This window comes from Miniopterus schreibersii, assembly GCF_964146895.1.
Source record: "Miniopterus schreibersii genome assembly, chromosome: 8".
NCBI lineage: Eukaryota > Metazoa > Chordata > Mammalia > Chiroptera > Miniopteridae > Miniopterus > Miniopterus schreibersii.
In genome coordinates this window covers 59,320,696-59,341,571 of record NC_138109.1, presented here as the reverse complement: position 1 = coordinate 59,341,571, position 20,876 = coordinate 59,320,696, and the positions used below count along the sequence as shown (strand labels likewise).

Sequence of the window (20,876 nt, the reverse complement as noted above, 5' to 3'; positions counted from 1 at the left end):
TACCACACTCACTCCCACCCTATACTTGTCTGACCGTATCTCTCTGTGTCTTTGCCTCTGCTCATTTCTCCAGCCACATCAGCATCCTTAATGTATTGTGAATCCACCAGGCCTGCTCGTGCTCCAGAGCCTGTGCACCTGCTGTTTCTGGTCTGATATAGTTTCACAGATAGCAACATGGCTTCTCTCACCAACTTTCAGATCTTTATACAAATGGCATCTTCTCAATGAGGTATTCCCTAACCAGTCTATTTAAAATGACAACTTCTTCCCTCCTCAGTACCATCCCCTTTCCCTGCTTCTGGGGGGAAGAGGAGGAGAATGAACTGGGAAAGGGCATATCACCACATAATAAGAGTACATATATTGATTTTAAAAATTTACATATCCTCTTTATTAAACTAGTTCCACGAGAGAAGGACTTGTGTTTTGTTCACTGCTTTGTCTGTAGCAAAACAGAATTTAGCACATAACCAAAAAAGGTCAAAGAATAAGCATCTGAGAAAAAAGGGCAAATACAGTTAAGTAGAAATTTCCTTTTCTATTGTATTTGAAGTCTCTGAAGTTAAAACAGATTTAAGATTTCATGAATTTCTTTACTCATTCAGCAAAAATGCACTGCATGCCTGCTCTATCTATACCACTGTTTCAGGCACTGAGGAAAACATGACAAGGCCTTTGCTCTCACTTCAAATACAACTCGTGGCAGACTTGCAACATTTTACTTGCTCTCATATTTTTCTTTTGCTGAGTCAAAATAATTTCAAGCACAGATGCTAAATAAATATATTTATTATTATCTGAGTGATAATTCAGAAATGAAAATAGGAATATTTGATAGAAAGCATTTAAAAAGCTTTCTAAATATAATTTGAAGGTTTTAAAATATAATTTGAAATTCAATACAGATATAGGAAAAAGGTCTCATTTATCACTGATGAAATTTAAAAAGCACTTTTGTGTCAAAATTTTAATTCAAATCAGACTTAGAAAAACATCTTAAGTCAACACTGAGGACAGTGAATTATTACCAAACAAGTTCTGATGGAACCACTATGACAGGTAAATCAATGTAACATTCCGGATAAATGACTGTGATGCAATTCAGTGGAAAGGACAGCTCTAGTCACTGGGGAAAGATTCTTCAAATAGCTGAAAAAGCTGCTTGATATTTAAGTTCTAACAGGCTTTCAACTCAGGCTGCACATAAGAATCACCTGGGGGGCTTTTTAAAAATACTAATGTCCTAGCCCAACCCTAACCAAATGAAATTCAATCTGAGGGGTGGAGCCAGGCATCTGGGGTTGTTAAAAGATCCCCAGGTAATTCTGATGCACAGCTGGCTAGAGAACCACTGTTCTACAAGTTCCTATTATTGATTAGCATTTCTAAGAGAAGTACATGGTTATTTATGTCAACTCTTTTCCACTGCCAGCAATGACTGAAAAGATCTTCCAACACTAGTCACTGTCATCAATATGGCATTTTTTCAGACTTCACTTATAAGCCCTAGCCTACAAATAGTCACATACTTGCTGAAGTCATAATGACAGAATCTGAAGGCCCCAAATGAATTCTGTTACCAGAGGTCATTCTGTACTCTAAGTAATCAACATTTTTCTAAAAAGCAGCAAAGTCAATTTAAGCAATTTTTATTAAAGCTATAGATTTTGACCTGCAGGTACTAAAGAGTAAAGATTTGAAAAGTAAATTAACATCAAAGTTTTTATAACATCCCCTACACCAAAATAATGTTTTGGGGGCTTATTTCCCTCAAACTTTTCATTAAATTTAAAACATATATAAAAGTAGAGAATATAAAATATACTCCTATATACTCATCACTACTTTGAGAATGATCAACTCCTGGCTAATCATGTTTTATCTATACAACCCCATATTCAACATCCCCTAATCTGGATAATTTGGAAGCAAATCTCAGACATCATATTGTTTCAGCTAGGCTTTAATTTAATGCAAACAATGCAGAAAGTAACTGAGAAGAACTTACACAATAGGAATGACAGAAAAAAGTGATAATAGTTTATAAATATGAAAGAAATATGACATTTGAAGGCTCCTCATATCTGTAGTCTGTTAGCTACCTCTTACAAGATTGATGAACACTGTGCCTCTGGTCTTGGCTAGCTTAGGTGTCACAGAAGGCTTACTTTCATAGGTAACAGAACCCTCTTAAGTAGAATTCTTATTTGGGGGTCTAGGGAGATGATAAATGACTATTTTTTTTTAAAATATCTTTTTTGTTGTTAATCCTCACCCGAGGATATTTTTTCCATTGATTTTCAGAGAGAGTAGAAGGGCAGGAGGGATGGGAGAGAGGGGAAGAGGGAGAGAGAGAGAGGAGGGAGTCTATAAAGGCTAAACATTTAAAACATAAAACGTTATACATGATCCTTTTCTGTATCTGAAGATGAATTTCTGAGATTTGCCTAAACTATGAATCCTAGTTCCTTCTAGTAAATACCTTACTGAAAAATGTTTTCCTGAAATACTTTGTGGCACAAAAAAAGGTTAGTGATGTTAATTAAATGTGCATGTTGAAAGCTGTCTATTTGGTATTTTGATATACAGGACTGACTGCAAGAGAAATCTAATAGCTCACAGTGCTAAGAAATTGTTCCTGTACTATAATATTAAACTTTTCAAATCTTATTACTGTTGACAACAATAAACCATAATGATTATTAATTCTTTGGATGAAATGATTCTACCTTAGAAGTTCATTCTATGTTAGTGCAATGTGGCTTTAGCCACAGGCAAATATTGATTTTAATATTTGATAATTGATATTTGGCCAAAATGTATATTTGGCACATCTCTACTAATAGGTATTTAGAGGCCTGTCCCTATGCTTCTTGGTAGAGAATCTAGTCTTAGGTTGGTTCAATATTTTAACCTTGATAGTTTTAGAAAAATCACAATTGCTCTACTTCACAATTAATATTCTCTATTCTTCCTTTCTTTGTACTTCTTATCACTTCAAATCTGTTCCATACAATTTAATATTAAATTATCCACTGTTTTGTACTGTTCACTGTGCTTGCCTTATCTTCTCACAGGAGAGTCTTCCTTGAGGGTGGGTAATTTATTATTGCATGACTCTTGATGCCCGTGGTGCCCAGCACAGATCTGGTCATCTGATATGTATTTACTAATTCAATAAGATCCAAGATGTTGCTGGCTAACCACTTTTTGTGTCTTAATATCATTTTCCTTTGTAGTTTTAGGCTATTCTATAAATAAACTACTCAAAGCTAAATATATCAAGGTTTGAGCAAATAAGGGATTGCGTTTAATAAAAGACAGAAGTAATACTGTCTTGTGGTGGAGAAAATAGACACTGTATTTAGATTAAATACAACACTACAGGTCAAGCCACTTTCTTCATGCCTTAGTCTACCTATGGGTTCTGCAAAGCAATCATATTAAAGTTAAAATAACTGAGAAGAAAAATCACAATATTAATACCAACCTGAAAGTCCGAACAAGATTTTTAAGTTGTGTGTAAATGTCTCCTAAAGTAATCTGAAGAGGTCCCAAAAGTCCAGGCAATCTGAAAATTAAAAAAAAACAAAAACATTTCTTTCAAAATATGATTTAATTATAGATAGATTTTTTGGGTCACGACTAAGTCTGGATTTTCCATAGGTAATATGGCACTTAGGTGGAGGCAGTTAAGCTAGGTTATAACTGGTGAGAAGTCATAAGGAAATATTTCATAATAACCCCACACTCCACTTTGTAGTCTATGCTACAGTGTGAGGCACTGAAATATAAAAATATTATTTTGTCTGCTATCTATATTCCTACCTCTAGTTTTCTTACCTCTTTACTTTCAAATATTAGACCAAATAAAAAGAAGACAAAGCCAGAGGAATTGCCCTCCAAATGGTCAAATTTGGGAGTGTGGCATATTTCTCATTACTAAATCCTTATGGTGGGAGTAAAAATTGGTACATTTCTAGAGAGCAAGTTGACAATAGATATATTAACATTTTAAATGTAGATACTCTTTGACTCACTAGCTTTTTTTCCAAAAAATTTATCCTACAGAAGTCATCAGATAAACATAAAAAAAGTGCTTGTTGCAGGAATATTCTTAGTAGTGAAAAAATGGAAACAAGTGTTCATCAATATGTGATTGGTCAAATAAATTATGACATACCCATATAATGAAATATAACAGAACCTTTAAAATAATGCAAATCTTTTTTTTAATGTGAAAAGATATTCATGATAAATGTTAAGTAAAAAAAATGCATGCAGAGTATTGTCCCATTTTTACAAAAACATAAATATTATATAATGCTATTGTATATAATACATAGTATATATGAAATATTTCACTTCTTCCAGGTTTACACTATAACAAAGGGAATCAAGGGGTATAGATTCACATATACACATATATCATATATATGTGAAGGATAAATATTAAAATATATACTGTAGTTATTGTTGAGTTGTGGGATTACAGGTGATTGTCACTTCCTTCTTTATAGCATTTTTTAATGCTTAAATCTTCTGCAATAAGCATGTATTGCTTTTTGAAACTTATGAAAGTTTCAAACATGCTCCAAAATACAGAGAATAGCGATAACCTCATATATCTGTTCTCAGATTCAACCTCCCAATATTTTGTTATATATGCTTTATTTTTTCTTCCTTCCTTTTTTCCCCCTGTAATATTTTAAAGTGGATCCCTGACATCATGTCACTTGGCCCCTAAGTATTTCCTTAGGTACCTCTAAATACAAAGGCATTTTCTTATATAGCCACAATAAAATTATCATGATAATTTCTTATTATTCCAAATTAATAATAATTCCTCAATATCATCTAATACCCAGTACACAATTCTTTCCCTTTTTCTGCTCAGCCATTTCATAGAGGAAGAAGACACAAATAAACCCTCCCTCTTCAGATCATGGCAATTTTCACCTATCCCGCAAGCACAGCCACTAAAATATATTATTAGGAGGAAATGTGATAGTCGAAGGGGAAGGAAAGTCTTACTTTTACCATGTAAAAAAGCTCAACTGCTTTTAGAAACAACCAACCAACCAACCAACCAACCAACCAACCAACCAAAAAACCTATGTCATTATAATTATTTTGTTTTCAGTGTTGTTTGCTCTTCTTTTTCTTGTTATTTCACCTCTTCTCAAATTCAGTTCCTCTGCTAATACCAATAATTTGATCTTCTATCGGGGGTCCTTTTGTTATCTTCTGTCACAGCCCAAATTGAGAAGGAACAGAATTCCTTCAATGACATGTCTATGTGATCTTAAATTTAAAATTGGGTACTTTTATTAGCTAAAAATTCTAGAAAACTATTTTCAGATAAGTCCCTATCTACTGATTATATACCAGTATAGATAACCCATCCCAACTTTCAGAAACTATGTAACTAAAGTCAAGGACTGATATTTTTGTTCTACAAATCAGAAAGATGGTGACTTATACTGTTCTTCTAATATTTAACAGAAATGTACCAGTATGAGAACATATAAAAGGCAAAATTAATAACAGATTTATCACATATGAAGACCCTAACATATAAAAGACACTCAATAAATATTATTTTAAAGATTTATTTAAAATGTAAAACTTAGAGGAGTAAGCTGCTCAAATTATGGCTTCCAAAAAAATATGTTTTTGTTAGTTCGAACAACTACATAATTAAAACTTCTCCACATGCACAACACCTTAAGCAATGACTGAAAACACCTTTCATCTTTTCTGCTAAAGAAAGAAAATGCAGGTTGAAAAGTTTAAAACCGCTCTCATAGCTCTGAAAAAAAGATTTTTAAGCTCCTTTTAGAAGAGAAACCAAGATTACAATTTTTAAATGTCATTTATGACTGTTCTAATTACAAGAACAGTAATTTCCACCATGGGAAGCTTAAAACTAAAGTGCAAAGTTGAGTTGGACAAAAACTCAAGTTGCTGAGTGTGAAATTGTCCTATGAATATATATGCAGAGTGAATTAACAGACCGTTAAAACTTTATAAAGTCTTATTCACATGTGAAACTGATGTGACACATTTACCACAAATCAGTATTTAAATGGGTCTAGCTTTGATATTTTTTCCCTGACTTCACTGGATTATTAAGTTGAAGTGAGGTGGTTTGGTTTTCTACTCCCATAATCTCAACCTTCCTCTTTACCATGTGCCTTGGTATACAAAACTTAATTTAGTATTTCCTTGATAGGATATCTTAAAAATCTAAATTTCTCAGGTAAAGGAATCCATGTAAACTTTTCACATAATTCTTCACTGTTCAAAATTCAATGACAACACCTATAAATTATGAACAAATATAAAGTTAACTTAAAAATATTGTAAAAGTGGAATGACAATTACATACTTACACTTTACTCAATTTTTCAAGTACGATGCGTTTTCTAATCTGGTTCTGAGAACTTGAATCTATCAGTGGAAAGGTGGGATCATGCTGAATCACATTTTTAAACAAAGCAAAACAAAATCATGAATTTACATTCTTTCTTTGGTAAGAAGAATTAACATTAAAATACAAAAGTTAACACCTGTCGTATGGGAGAATGAAAACTAGACTTAAAAATTGTAAAATTTAAATCTGAGTATCAGTTCAGTCATTAGGCTTATGTGAACTTGCTTGAGTCATTTGCCCTTTTGAGAGTGTTTTCTCATCTGTATAAAAGGAATACTAATACCTTCTTCACTGAATGAGAAAATGTTTACAAAAAGACTTTGTAAACTACTAAATGCTATATAAATTTAGGAGATTAAAAGATAAAAATTAGCAAATAATATAAATATATTATGGGGAATTCCACTTCTAGAAATGGCAGACAAGATCATTCAAACCACACTCCTGCTGAGAATTGAAAAAGGTGGGAAAAAACCCACATTTGTTTGAAAGCATCAGATTGCTAATAAGGCAGTAAAGAATTATGGCCTTGAGATTCTGAAGAAGGTAATTCTAGAAAGGCCACTGACTAATTTCAGAAGAGGCAATTTAGATACTGAGAACCCAAGCACTGCTTTTCTAGTAGACACCAGAGTTTGGGGCATGCCAAGAAGAGAGAGGCACTAGCATCCCTCCCCATGTTAGAGACCAGACTTAGAAGGCTCACACTCTAGGAGGAAGAATGAATAGGAAACAGGTTGGCTCTTATAGAGGCTGAAGTCCAGCTTTAAATCATCATAATTCCTGACTGGATTAAGGTGTTTTGGAACTGCTACAAAATCATCTGCCAGAAGCAAACATAATTCCATTCTAGAGGAAGATAACATCAGCCTGGGTCTCAAGTTATCTCTGTAACTAATATACGTTTGCCGTATAATGAAACAATAAGACAATATGATCAAAATCTGAAATATTAGCCCATAGAAATCAACACTCAGGGAATCCAGATAATGAAGTTATCAGCTTTATTTAATAATGATGTGTTAAAGATATTCAAAGAAATGACAAGATTGAAATTTTCAGCAGAGAACTGAAAACTGTATAAAAGAACCAAATGAAAATCCTAGAACTGAAAAATATAGTATTTGAAAGAACTTAATGGATAGATTTAATAATATAGTAGAAATAACTGAAGAGAGTGCTGACTTGGAAAATATCCAGAATGAGCCCTGCCAGGAGTGGCTCAGTGGTTAAGCGTCGACCTAGGATCCAGGCGATCAGGGTTCAATTCCCGGTCAGGGCACATGCCCGGGTTGAGGGCTGCAGCCGATCAATGACTCTCTCATCATTGATGTTTCTGTCTCTCTCTCCCCCTCTCCCTTCCTCTCTCTGAAATCAATAAAGATATATTAAAAAAAAAAAAAAATCGAGAATGAAGCACAGTCATACCCAACACCTCTCTCCCCCTTCCACATAATGCAAAAGCACAAAAGAATACAAGATGAAGAAGGTACAGTGAAAAAGACTAGCATATCTGTAATTGGAATATCAGATATTATTTAAGAATATTCCAAAACTGATGAAAGAAATCAAGTCACAGAATCAAGTATCACAACAGCTAAAAGAACAAATATAATCACACCTACACAAAGCATTTTAAAATTGAGGGTAACCAAAGGAAAAAAGTCTTAAAAGGAGCTAAAGGAGAAAACATAGTATTTGCAAAAAAGCAGCAATAAGAGAAACAAATGGAAGCCAAAAGACAAGGAAATATTTTCAATGGGCTGAAAGAAAATAACTGCTAATCTAGAATTCAATATCCAGGAAAATATCTTTCAAAAGTAAAAGTGAAATAAAAAATTTGTTAGAAACAAAAACAGAAAATTCATCACTAGCGAACTGGCACTAACAGAAACAAAGGATATTCTTTAGGTCCAAGGCAAATGATCTGAGATGGAAGAATGGAAATTCAGTAAGAAACAAAAAACAATGAAAGAGTAAGCAACTGGACAAAATGAACTGAATATTGACTACGAATAATCTTGTAGGATTTAAAATGTAGAGAGGACAAAAGTACACAACAAGAGCACATAAGTAAAGAAGGGGAGTAAATGGAAATAAAGTTCTAATTGTCGAGGAAGCAATAAAAGTATTAAGCTACATTAGGCTTTATTTATAATTATTTTTTTAATCCTCACTCGAGGATATTTTTTCCATTGCTTTTATTTTTCAGAGAGAGTGGAAGGGAGAAAGAGAGAGACACATCAACTGGTTGCTACGGTATGCACCCTGACCAGGGCCAGGGATCAAGTCTGCAACCAAGGTACATGCCCTTGACCAGAATCAAACCCAGACCTTTCAGTCTGCAGGTTGATGCTCTAGCCACTGAGCCAAACCAGCTCAGGCAAGTTACATTAGACTTTAATAAGACAAAGACTCAGGTTTTAATCTTTAGGATAACCAATTATCAATTAGCAAAAGAATGTATAAGAAGCTAATAGAGGGTAGGAAAATGGAATAATGATATTTAATACAAAGAAAGCAAAAAAGGAAAGAAAGAGGAACACACAACAGGTGGAATGCAGATAGCAATGAGCAATGAGTGAGATGGTAGATTTAAATTCAAATATAGCATTATGACATTAAATGTAAATGGACTAAATTCTCCACATAAAGGATAAAGATTATCAGCCTAGATTTAAGAAAAGATAGTTCTTGAAAGTACTAATAAAAGAAAGCTATTGTCAGCAAAGTAGACTCTAAGGGGGGGGGGGATCAATGTAGAGAAAGGTTAGTCCATAATGCAAAGGGTTCAATTTTCTAGGAAGACATACAATCTTACATTTGCACCCAATAACATGGTCTCAAGATATGCAAAGTAAAATTCATAAAACTAAAAGGAGAAATAATAAATCCATAGTTATGGTGAGAGATTTTGACCTACCTCCCCCACATCTCTCAGTAACTGATGGAATGAGCAAACAGATATCAATATTGCTTCTTAAACTTTGATGTGCACATACTTCCCGAAAGGAAAACAATGAAATGTGACCTATACTCTTCACCATACACAAAAATCAATCCCAGATGAATTGCAGATCTCAGTGTGAAAGGAAAAACAGTATTAAACTTCTAGAAGATTAAATAACCTGGGCTAAGTAAAGATTTCTTAAAGAAGTCACTAAAGGAAACAATAAACTAGACTGAAGACAGTAACGAGAATGAAAGGGCAAGTTTCAGAGTGGAAGATGGTATTCACAATACATCTAACTAAAAATGGGCTTGAATCCTGAATACCTACAGAATTCCTACAGATCAATAAAAGAAAAAACACCTAGATATATTCAATAGGTAAATGGAAAAAAGCCTTAAAACAGGCACTTCAGAACAGAGACTATCCAAATGGCCAATGCAAGTGAAACAATACTCAACTCGTTAATCATCAGAGAAATGTAACCAAAAAGCAATACCACCAGAATGGTGAAAACTAACAATATCAAGTATTGTGAGTGTGTGGACTCATGGAAACTCTCACAGTGTGGTAGTGGAACATAAACTGCCACAACCATTCTGGAAAACCATTTGTCATTATCTAGTATAGCTGCATATACCCCAAACATTATGACCCAAAAATTCCAGTCCTAGATATATACCCAACAGAAATGCATGCACATTTGGAGGGACATATATAAGAAAGTTCATAACAACAGTTCATAATAGCCCCAAACTGAAACAGCTTAAATGCTCATTAATGATCGAGAAAGTGTGGTACATTTCTATAATAAAATACTATGCAGCAATAAAAGAATAAAACTAGAGTTATGCCTATAACGACACAAATGATTCACTACCACCACAAATGATTCACAAACATGATGCTGCATGAACTCAACTGGACACCAAAGAATATATACTGTGTGAATCCACTTATATACAGTTCAAAATTGGTAAACCTCATCTGTGCTATTATAATAGTCATTCATTTTGGAAAGAGGTAATGACTAGAAAGAGATGCAGTGGGGCTCTGGTTTATCCATATTTTTTGGCCTGGGTAGTGCTCAATGAGCTACATCATTGGTTTATACTTCAATGAAAAAGTTCTAAAATGTGCCCTAGCTGGTTTTCCCCAGTGGTTAGAGCATCAGTCCATGGACTGAAGGGTCCCAGGTTTGATTCCGGTCAAGGGCACATACTTTGGTTGCAGGCGCGATCCCCGGCCCATCAGGGTACATGCAGGAGGCAACCAATCGATGTGTCTCTATCACATCAAGGTTTCTCTCTCTTTCTCTCCCTTCTACTCTCTCTGAAAACTAATGGAAAAAATATCCTTAGGTAAAGCTTAAAAAAAAAGTTCTAAAACATTATGCAATAGAGGAACAGTCAAATTTCAGGGATTTTCCTTCTTAAGGCTTATAAACATAAAAATGATAAAAACAAGTAATGTACTAAGGTAGGTTTATGCAGCTGACAGAAATTAATGTTTCTCCAAACTAAATATAAAAGCTATGGATGCTGTCTAATATAGTTGAAGTGATTTCAAATATAGTACCAAGTTAGGTAATACTCTAGAAATACAAGAAATTTCTAAATTTTTACTGTATTTCCACTTTCACCTTCTTTCTAAATCTCCAAATGTGTTCTTCAATTTACAGCCACGTTTACTCAGAAATCTTTAGTAACAAACTTTGTGGTAAAAACCAGGTTATTGCCTACTCTTCTTCATGTCAAATGACTTCATTTCCCAAACTACACATCAACCAAAACTGGGTATTAGAAATACTGAAAAATCTCCCTAAACTTCAGTGGCATACATTTAGTCTCTACATATAATTACTATTTACTGAATACCAATTATATGTCAGGCACTGTGATAAATGTTTTATATACATTATCTTTAAAACTCATAAAATTGAGCAAGGGAAGATATTTATGGTCCTATTTACAGATAAGCAATCAGACTCAAGAAATTAATTTTTCATACAGCTAGTAAATGACAGCAGATATTCAAATCTAGGTCTTACCTGAATGTGCTCTTTTCATTTTCTCTGTGTCTATTATGTCCCAATAATTCTCCTTTAATGTATTATTTTCATTAACAATATTTTAAATAGGATGTTTGCCAAATATCATACAAATATTTTACTATTCAACTAGTAAGTCTACTCCACTGCATACAGTCCCGCTGGAAATAAAGCACAAAGATACGCTCCCCATATAGAAATCTGAAAGCATACATACTGATGAAGAAAAAACAAGCTTCTTCAGAGGTTCTACATATTATATGAAGATCTAGGTTTAAAGAAAATTCTGTCCTACAATTGGAGGCTATTTCTACATTACCAAAAAAGTTCCACATTTATGAAAATTTTCAGGGGCAAATTTCAACTTATTTGGAAAATAGTAATGCCAATACTGGAGATGGCATTTTAAATCAAAAGACTGACCAACTAAAGCAGCTTTCTGAAAAGTTAACAATTATCTCTTCAGTATTTTCCCTCCTGCTTCAAGATTTGCTACGATGAGTGTTCCATCTGTTAGCAACATGGAAAACTCATCATCAAGACATACCTCTTCTGAGTCTTGTGATTTGGTGGATTCTTCATTTAAAACATACCGTCCTCTATAAAACTCTCTGATCCTTAGATTTAATGTTTCAGTTTCTTTTTTCAAGCTCTCATAACTTGGCAGTGGTTTAATTGCTGTATCTGAGGCCCTAAAAGGCAAAGACTCATCCAAGCTGTCCTGAGATTCCCACACGGAAGGGGAATGACTATCTGGGTCAGAGTTTATGTCATCTTCATCAAGTTCTTCTCTAACCAGAGGGGCTGAAGAGGGTTTCAGACACATGGAAGCATAATTCTGGCCATACAAAAACCTCAAAGTTTCTTCTGTCTTCCACTCAATCAGAGTCTCCTTCAGAACTTGAAGTAAGTTTGCCTTGGCAACTTCAGGACGCACTTGCCCTGAACTAGAAGCTGACCTAGAAACTTGGTTTGATTTGGCAAATTTCCTCTTAAAATGCTCAGCACTTTTCTTACTTATGCCTACTAGAGTTATTTCTGAACTATTGTATTTACTTTCAGGAATTTCTGAAGCTTCCAATTTCTCTCTCAAAGGACTATTTGAAGAAATCTGAGTATTTATTTTCTGTAAAGCAAGTTCACAAGCAGCAGCTTTCTCCTGACTATCTAACTTGCAATTGCTTAACTGCTCAGTAACATCTATTACTGTCTGTTCTTTGTCTTCTTGCCTGAAGTTAGCTTTTTGACCAGCTTTCTTTTTCATGATGCTTTTTTTGTGCGGCTGTGTCCTTACACCCGTTGCATTTGGTCTGTTTCCTGGTAGAATGGAGGAAACAAAGTCTTGCTCATCATCACTGCTACTATCACCATGAGTGCTGGAAGAATCAGAGTCATACTCCTTCTCAAAATGGCCAGGGCTGTCAACATCTGATGTTTCAATGGCCTTACTGCAAAATTGTACTTCTTCTCCAGAATGGCCACTGTAGAAGGAAAGAAACAAAGTAATTGTAACAGAAAAGAAGAATGTCCCACAGTATTTATACTTTGTACCTTTCAAGGCAGAAATTTTTATTCCCTATGCAAAGCCTTATTTATAGGCTTATATCTGTATAAGCCTGTATACACACACACACACTTCACAAGAAAGCTCTAATTCTATAATTTCTTTACATCTTATTTATTTGATAATTCTCTTATTTCTTTGTCCTTTTTCCCCAATTATTTTAAAAGTGTTAAAAGAGAGTAACAACGAGAAAAAAAAAAACCTTGATAATTTCACTCTTCTGATTTATTTTTATTTTAGCCTGCTCCATTTCTGTGACTGTTTCATATATCCTTTTTACAAAAAGGTTTCCTTTTGAAAACTTCATTACTGGTTTCTCAAAACATACGTATGTATGTATGTATATATACACACACACACATATTATAGGAACTTTATTTAGGCTTTGAAAGATAAAGAGATATTTAAACATTTTCCAACTCCAGTTGATAGTCATACAAAAAATTCCAAAGAATGAAAAACACAAGAAAGTCAGTCACAGCAGAAAATAAAGTTGGCAAGTCAACATTTATCAATGAAAGATATTTACATTTGAAATTCTAGAATTACATGATTAACAGTAAAAGACAACAGTTTTCCCTTTGACTATATTCCTTCAATTTTCAGGTTTAAAAGGGATTAAGAATTATGAAAGAGCGAAGACAGAGTAGCTTTGTCTATACAAGCTTAAGGTAAAAAAGGGTAAGTGAGCAGCTCCTAAGCAAATGCACCTATCAGAACTTGAAAAGATCCAGAGGAGGACTCTGGGTCAAGAAGCACGTAGAGGGTAGTGAGAGTGTGTATGAGAACTCTCTAGTTTTCATGCAATTTTTCTGTAAACCTAAAACTGGTCCCCCCAAAAAGTCTATTAAATTTTTAGAAATGATTTTTAAAAATAAAATGAAGTAAAATAACGCAGCAGTTTTTAAAAATAGTATGTGGGGTGGGGAGTGTAAAGTAAGGTTGTGGGTAAAAATGGAGAAAAGATGACAAGTTTATTTAGTGTTAGATATCATTTTTTAGTTAGAATCTAGCCTGTATTGTCATGGGACTTGTCTCTTGTAAGTATAATTTGAAAAAAAAATAGAACAATTAAACTTTCATACTTTCCCTCAGAATTTGAAGGCAATATGTTTTTCTATACTACACTCAATTATAAATTAAAGATATACGTCAGCCCGAGACGGTTTTGCTCAGTGGTTAGGGTGTCAGCCTGCAGACTGCAGGGTCCCAGGTTAAATTTCGGCCAAGAGCACATACCTTGGTTGCGGGCTCCATCCTTGGCCCTGGTTATTGTGTGAGCCAGAGACAACCAAACCAATCGATGTCTCTCTCTCACATTGATGTTTCTCTCCCCCGCCCCCGACCTTCCGCTCTCTCTGAAAAGCAATGAAAAAAATATCCTCGGGTGAGGATTAAAAAAAAAAAAGATATACATCAATAAATCAATATCTCTCACTTGAGCTCTGGTCCATGTAACTAAGGTAGTGACTAATAACCAGGAAAATTTATTCTGGGAGATAAAAGGACACGTTTTGAGAGATGATTATGGTTGGGCAAGCAGCACTATGAGGGGAGTTTAGGAAAAAAAATCAAAATTTGGAACCTCTATTAATGCTTTAGATACTCTTTCAAATAATTAAATAACAGATACATGAATGTTTTGAAATCCAATAAATACGACTATAAAAACCTTTCAACAAATGTTAATTGGCACAATCTGTTGTCAAAGCAGCATAGCATCTCAGATGGAAGCTGTATTTGTGTCATATTTCAACAGGTTCAATTAGACTTTCTTGGTAGAAACAGCTGTACAATAAATCATACAGAGCAAATACTTCATCTTACCATCACAAAAGAAAAAGCTGTACATGGCAAATATTTCTTTGTGTGGGCTAGAATGGGCACTTACACAATGCATCAGCACAGGAAGTCCAGGAGCTCATATCACCTGGTTTACTCTTAATGTCTTTATTAACATGAATATATAGAAGGTAAGTGATACCGGTTCAACCATACCTTTGTCCCTCCTGTAGCAGCTGAAAATCAGGATGCCTGTGACAAACACACAGAAATAGAAAATTGAAGGTAACTGATATGTCAAACACTTTCAAGTGTTTATTATAACTACATTGGATACAAAAATATAATTAAAAGGACATAGTTCACATAAAGACTTTTTAAAAGAAAAAATTAAGGGACAAAGTATTATAAAACTCATCCATAAGTAATCTGGATTAATAGCTGTCACTATGCAAAATTTACTCATATTTCAGGACTAAGTTCAAACTCCATGAGCCCAATAGTTTTCCCTGTCTAACCTGCTAATGTAAATCACTCCCTTCTCTAAATTCCAAAGTATGAACAATTAATATATATCAATCATGTCCTCTATGATCCAATACTAGAATTATTATCTAAATGTCTTATTTTTCATGTTTAATTCTGATTTCTTAAATAGACCACAAACTCTTTGAGGGCAAAGATTATACAAGCTCTTATATTTCCTTTATACAGTTAGTAAAACTTTTTGTCCTAGTTGTGTTGTAGTATGGATGTAAACTGTAGATAGGTGGTTTAATTTAACTCTAGGAATAATTTTGCTATGCAATACCAGAAATCACTTTTGGCTGGGCATCATGATATTAAAAAGGGGGAGGAAAGCACTCTTAGAAAGCTAGCTATAAAAAGGAGCAAATATAATAGCAAATGAATCCAAGAGGACAAGAAAATTCTTTAAAATACTTTTGAAGTAACTCAGAAAATGTGCCATCTAAAGACTACAAAATGGATTAAATAAAAAATTAGTTTACAAAAAACTAAATAAATGGAACGATATTCCATGTTCATTGATAAGAAGACAATATTGTCAAGACGTCAGTTTATCTCAACTTGACCTATAGATTCAATGCAATCCAATCAAAATCCCAGCAAATTATTTTGTGGATGTCAACAAATTGATTCTAAAGTTTTTATAGAGAGGTAAATACCCAGATTAGTTAACACAATACTGAAGGAGAACAAAATTGGAAGACTGACATGAACTGACTTCAAGACTTACTATAAAGCTATAGTACTCAAGACATGGTTATTGGGGAAAGAACAGACAAATAGAACAGAAAGCCCCAGAAATAAATCCATGTGAATATAGTCAACTGATCTCTGACAAAGGAGCAAAGGCAATAAATACAAATGAAAAAAGAGTCTTTTCAACAAATGGTGCTGGAACAACTGGACATCTACATGCAAAAAAAATGAATCTGAACACAGATCTTACATCCTTCACAAAAATAACCCCAAATGGATCACTGACCTAAATATAAAATGCAAAAGTATAAAACTACTAGACGATAACACAGCAGAAAACCTAGATGACTTTTTAGCTACGACACCAAAGACACAACCCATGAAAGAAAGAATTGATAAGCTGGGCTTCATTAAAATTAAAAATGTCTGCTCTGCAAAAGATACTATTGAGAATAAAAAGATAAATGATAGACTTGGAGAAAATAATTGCAAAAGACATATCTGATAAAGAACTGTTATCCAAAATATGAAAGAACTCTTAAAACACAATAAGAAAACAACACAATTAAAATATAGATAAAAGACTTTCATAGACACCTCACCATAGAAGATACATTAAAAAAAAAGAGTCCTGGCCAGTGTGGCTCAGTTGGTCCCATACACAGAAAGGTGGCTGGTTCAATGTGTGTGCTGGGGGGGGGGAGAGTACAGGAGGCAACTAATCAATGTTTCTCTCTCACATCAATATTTTTCTCTCCCTCTCTCTTAAAAAAAAAAAAAGGAAGAAAGAAAGAAGATATACAGATGGCAAATAATCGTATGTAAAGATGCACTACATCCTATGTCATTAGGAAAATGCAAATTAAAACGAGACACCACTATACACCTATTAGAATTCAGGACACTGAAAAGATCAAGGGTCCAAATGTTTGTCCCCCACCCCAAATTGATATGTTAAATCCTAATGCCCAACCTGATGGTATTAAGAGGTGGAGACTTTGGGAGGTAATTAGGTCATGTTGACAAAGCCCTCATAAACGGGATTAGTGCCTTTATGAACAACACCACAAAGATCCCTTCCCATTACACTATGTGAGGATATAACTAGAAGTCTGCAACCCAGAAGAGGGTCCTTAACCAACTATACTGACATCCTGATATCAGGCTTCCAGCCTCTGTAACTATGAGAAAAATGTCCTATCTTTTTTAAGCCACCCAGTCTTCACTATTTTGTTATAGCAGCCTGAAGAGACTAAGACATGCACCAAAGACCTTAATAGATACCTCACCGAAGATGATATACATATGGCAAATAAGCATATGAAAAGATGCTCCACCTCATACGCCATCAGAGAAATGCAAATTAAAACAAAAATGAGATACCACTCCACACCTATTAGCACTGCCAAAATCCAGAACAATGACATCAAATGCAGAACTGCTGATGGAAATGCAAAATGATACAGCCACTTTACAAGACAGTCTGGTGGTTCCTTTCAAAACTAAACAAACTCTTACCATATGATCCACAAATTATGCAACCTTGGTATTTATCCAAAGGAGTGGAAAAGTTATGTCCACACAAAACCTGCACGTGGATATTTATAGCACCTCTATTCACAACTGGCAAAACTTGGAAGCAACTAAGATGTCCTTCAGTAGGTGAATGGATAAATAAACTGTGATACATCCAGACAATGGAATATTATTCAGCACTAAAAAGAAATGAGCCATCAAGCTATGAAAATACATGGAGGAAACTTAAATGCATATTACTAAGTGAAAGAAGTCAGCATGAAAGGTTATATACTGTAATAATTCCAACTATATAACATTCTGGAAACGGTAAAACTACGAAGACAGTAAAAAGATCAAGAGTTGCTGAGTGGGGGTGGGGGAGAGGAACAGGTGTAGCAAAGAGGATTTTTAGGACATGATATTGTAAATGGTGGATACAAGTCATTATTCATTTGTCCAAACCCACAGAATGTATAACACCAAGAATGAACCCTAACGTAAACCATGGACTTTTGGTGATAACAACATGTTGATGATGTAGGCTCATCAAATGTAATAAATGTACTATTTTGGAGGAGGATGTTGCTAATGGGGGAGGTTAGGATTTATGAGGGGGCAGGGGACATATGGAAAACCTCTGTACCTTCTCCAATTTGCTGTGAACCTAAAATTGCTCTAAAAGGTCAATTAATTGGAAAAAAAAGTAAATATAAGGAAGTAGTGTGCATTAAAGAGAAGCTAAGGCACTGAGCTTAAATCCCATTTAAAGGGCAAATTAGGGCCGCAAAAAAGGCCATATTACAAAAACCTTCAGTAAATAAAGTCAGGCTAAATGGATAGAATCAGAAGTCATTTGAGTTATAACATTTAAAGACTGCCAGGGATAAGAAAACATGACCCAAATATATGCTGTCTATAAGAGACCCACCTCAGAACAAAAGACTCACACAGGCTGAAAAAAGAAAACAAAACAAATTTCTGGAGGACTTTAAGGGAGAGATCGACAGGAATACAGTCATAGTAGGGAACTTTAACACCCCACTGACTTTACTGGATAGGTCTTCCACACAAAAAATCAACAAGAAAACAGTGACTCTAAATGACACACAAGATCGGATGGATTTAACTGACATTCACAGAACATTTCACCCCAAAACTGCAGAACAGACATTCTCCTCAAGTCCACGTGGGATATTCTCAACTATATAACTATTACCTAGATAATCCATTCATCTTTTGTTCAGTTTCAAGCACAGGAGGCACTGCAAGGGAACAGACTCTCTTGGTGATCCTTTTCTTAGTTATGAGAGGCACTGCTAACTGACCAAGGCATTCTTTTTCATTACACTCCTTTTCAGTACCATACACCAGGAGGCATATGAGATGAAACCAGTATTTGCCATCCCTGCTCCAGAGATTCCCCTGCAGTTCAGGAATTCCCCAAGAGAGATAAAAAAAATTCAGAAGAAAAAGGCAAAATAAGGCAATGGCAGTGAGTTGCCTGAGAGTAAAAATTTAATCTATTTTTTCTTCTTCCTTAGTCCCTCAGCCAATTGAGGTATATCCTTTCCCAATCATCCAAATTATTCTGTTTACCCTACTTCCCACCCACTGAAACTATAGTCACAGAAGCTACCATGGTTTGATGTTGCTCAAATAAAATAAATGACACTGCTTGGGTGGTGATTAACCTTGACTACTGCAGGGATATTTATAGCTCCCATTGAGTTTTCTGGCCTAAATAATATGCAAAAGTTTACGATAGTGTTTTACTGCTGGCTGACTACACCCTCCCACTTCCACTTGTAGTTCTCTTACTCGTCCTATCCCACTTCCTGGCCCAAGTCTTCCTGCCTAAAATTATGGAGGTTCAGTACCATGCAGCTCTCTGGCATGTGGTCCCATACTGGGGTCTGAGTATCACTGTAGGGAAGAAAGTATGTGCAGACACAGGGATTCTCAATTGGCTTCTTACATGAAATGGCTAATCTGCAAATACAGAGTATATTCCATCATTCAACAAACTCCTCCAAAAATAAAATTAGAAACTATTACATGTATGGACTATGCTGGGTATGGTAATACAAAGAATAGGTACCTGTTCTTAGGACCTTATAATTTAGTAGAAGGAAAATGCACGTTCTAAGAGCTTTACAAATATTAATCCTCATAAGAATCATAAACCTACTACTATCATCCCCTGTTACAGAGACAGGCTGAGTACTGAAAGAATAAGTCACTTGCTGAAGTCACACAGCTCATGAGTGGTAAAGCCAGGAATCAAACCCTGACAGCATGGCTCATGAGAACAACACTGTTGCATCACATAATTCAAGAGAGTATTTGATAAGTACCAGGAGAGACATATGAGCTGCCATAGGAAATTAGAGAATTCTGAAACACTTCCTGCTGAGCCAATGAAGAAAATCTTCAGATTCAGCTGGGTCTATAAAGATGGATCTAGTTTCTATATAAACGCATCTGAGGCTAAACCTATGGATTTTACTTGGAATGTTTTACTCCACAAATCTCTCCCTTTTCCTCTTTCCTTTTAACAAATGTATCCTATCTCTTAAACCCTGTCCTTCAATCATACAGTGCTGCCTCCTTCCGCTGTAAGCCTTCTTTAAAGAAGTCTGCACTCACCATTTTCAATTCCTTATCTCCTATTCAGTCATCGACCCTCTGCCTCCTGGAATCTGTAGGTGGTACTCTACTGAATTAACTCTTGATAACATAGCCAATTACTATAGGACTGTTAAATTTAATGGATATTTTTCAGGATTCTTTTTCTTTTCAAAGCAGAGGGAAAAGCAGCAATATGAAAAGAGCATGAAAGAGGAAGAAAATAGGAATAAATCATAAAGGAAAGCCTTGGTGAAAGGACGGAATTAGTAACATAGAGGGCAGTATATTAGCAATGAGGAGGCAGAGATATGAGAGAACAATGAAGAAAATAATGTTGAAGGAGAGTCTGCTGGATGCTCTCAATTGTTTCAGTTAAGCAGTAGGTTAAATTATGTACTACGAATTGGGGTTTAGGTTCAAAGTTTGAGGAAAGGTAAAAAGTCTGAGTATATAAGTGTCAGTAAGAAACAAAGATGGGGGGGTAGCGGGATTGAGCAAAAAAGAAAATAGAGAACTCATGGACATGGACAACAGTGTGGTGATGGCAGGGGTGGGGGTGGTGGAGGTGGAAGAGGGCAAAGGGGATAAATGGTGTTGGGGGGAAAAAAAACAACGGGGGGGGGGGAAACATGAGCACACAGTTGAGAGGAGACAGAATGAACTGGAAATTGGGCCAAAGGAATGCAGAGAGAGCAGGCTTTGGGCCAGACAAATCTAGGTT

At 35.0% G+C, this 20,876-nt stretch overlaps 1 protein-coding gene across 2 annotated transcripts in view; it reads right to left on the bottom strand.

Annotated features, from left to right (window-relative positions):
* Window positions 1-20,876, bottom strand: part of RPAP2 (RNA polymerase II associated protein 2) — a 72,262-nt gene that overhangs the window by 33,775 nt on the left and 17,611 nt on the right. The window contains exons 7-10 of one of the 2 annotated variants that reach the window (XR_013999335.1): window positions 15,002-15,037; window positions 11,987-12,920; window positions 6,399-6,456; window positions 3,494-3,574 (exon numbers count right to left, since the gene is read on the bottom strand). Coding sequence is in view for 1 of the 2 variants with exons in the window: in XM_081144443.1 (XP_081000569.1) it covers window positions 3,494-3,574; window positions 6,399-6,481; window positions 11,987-12,920; window positions 15,002-15,037 (1,134 nt within the window). In the remaining variant the exon portion in view is untranslated. Of the gene's footprint in view, window positions 1-3,493; window positions 3,575-6,398; window positions 6,482-11,986; window positions 12,921-15,001; window positions 15,038-20,876 lie in introns of both variants that reach the window. The other variant, XM_081144443.1, reaches the window with a different exon arrangement.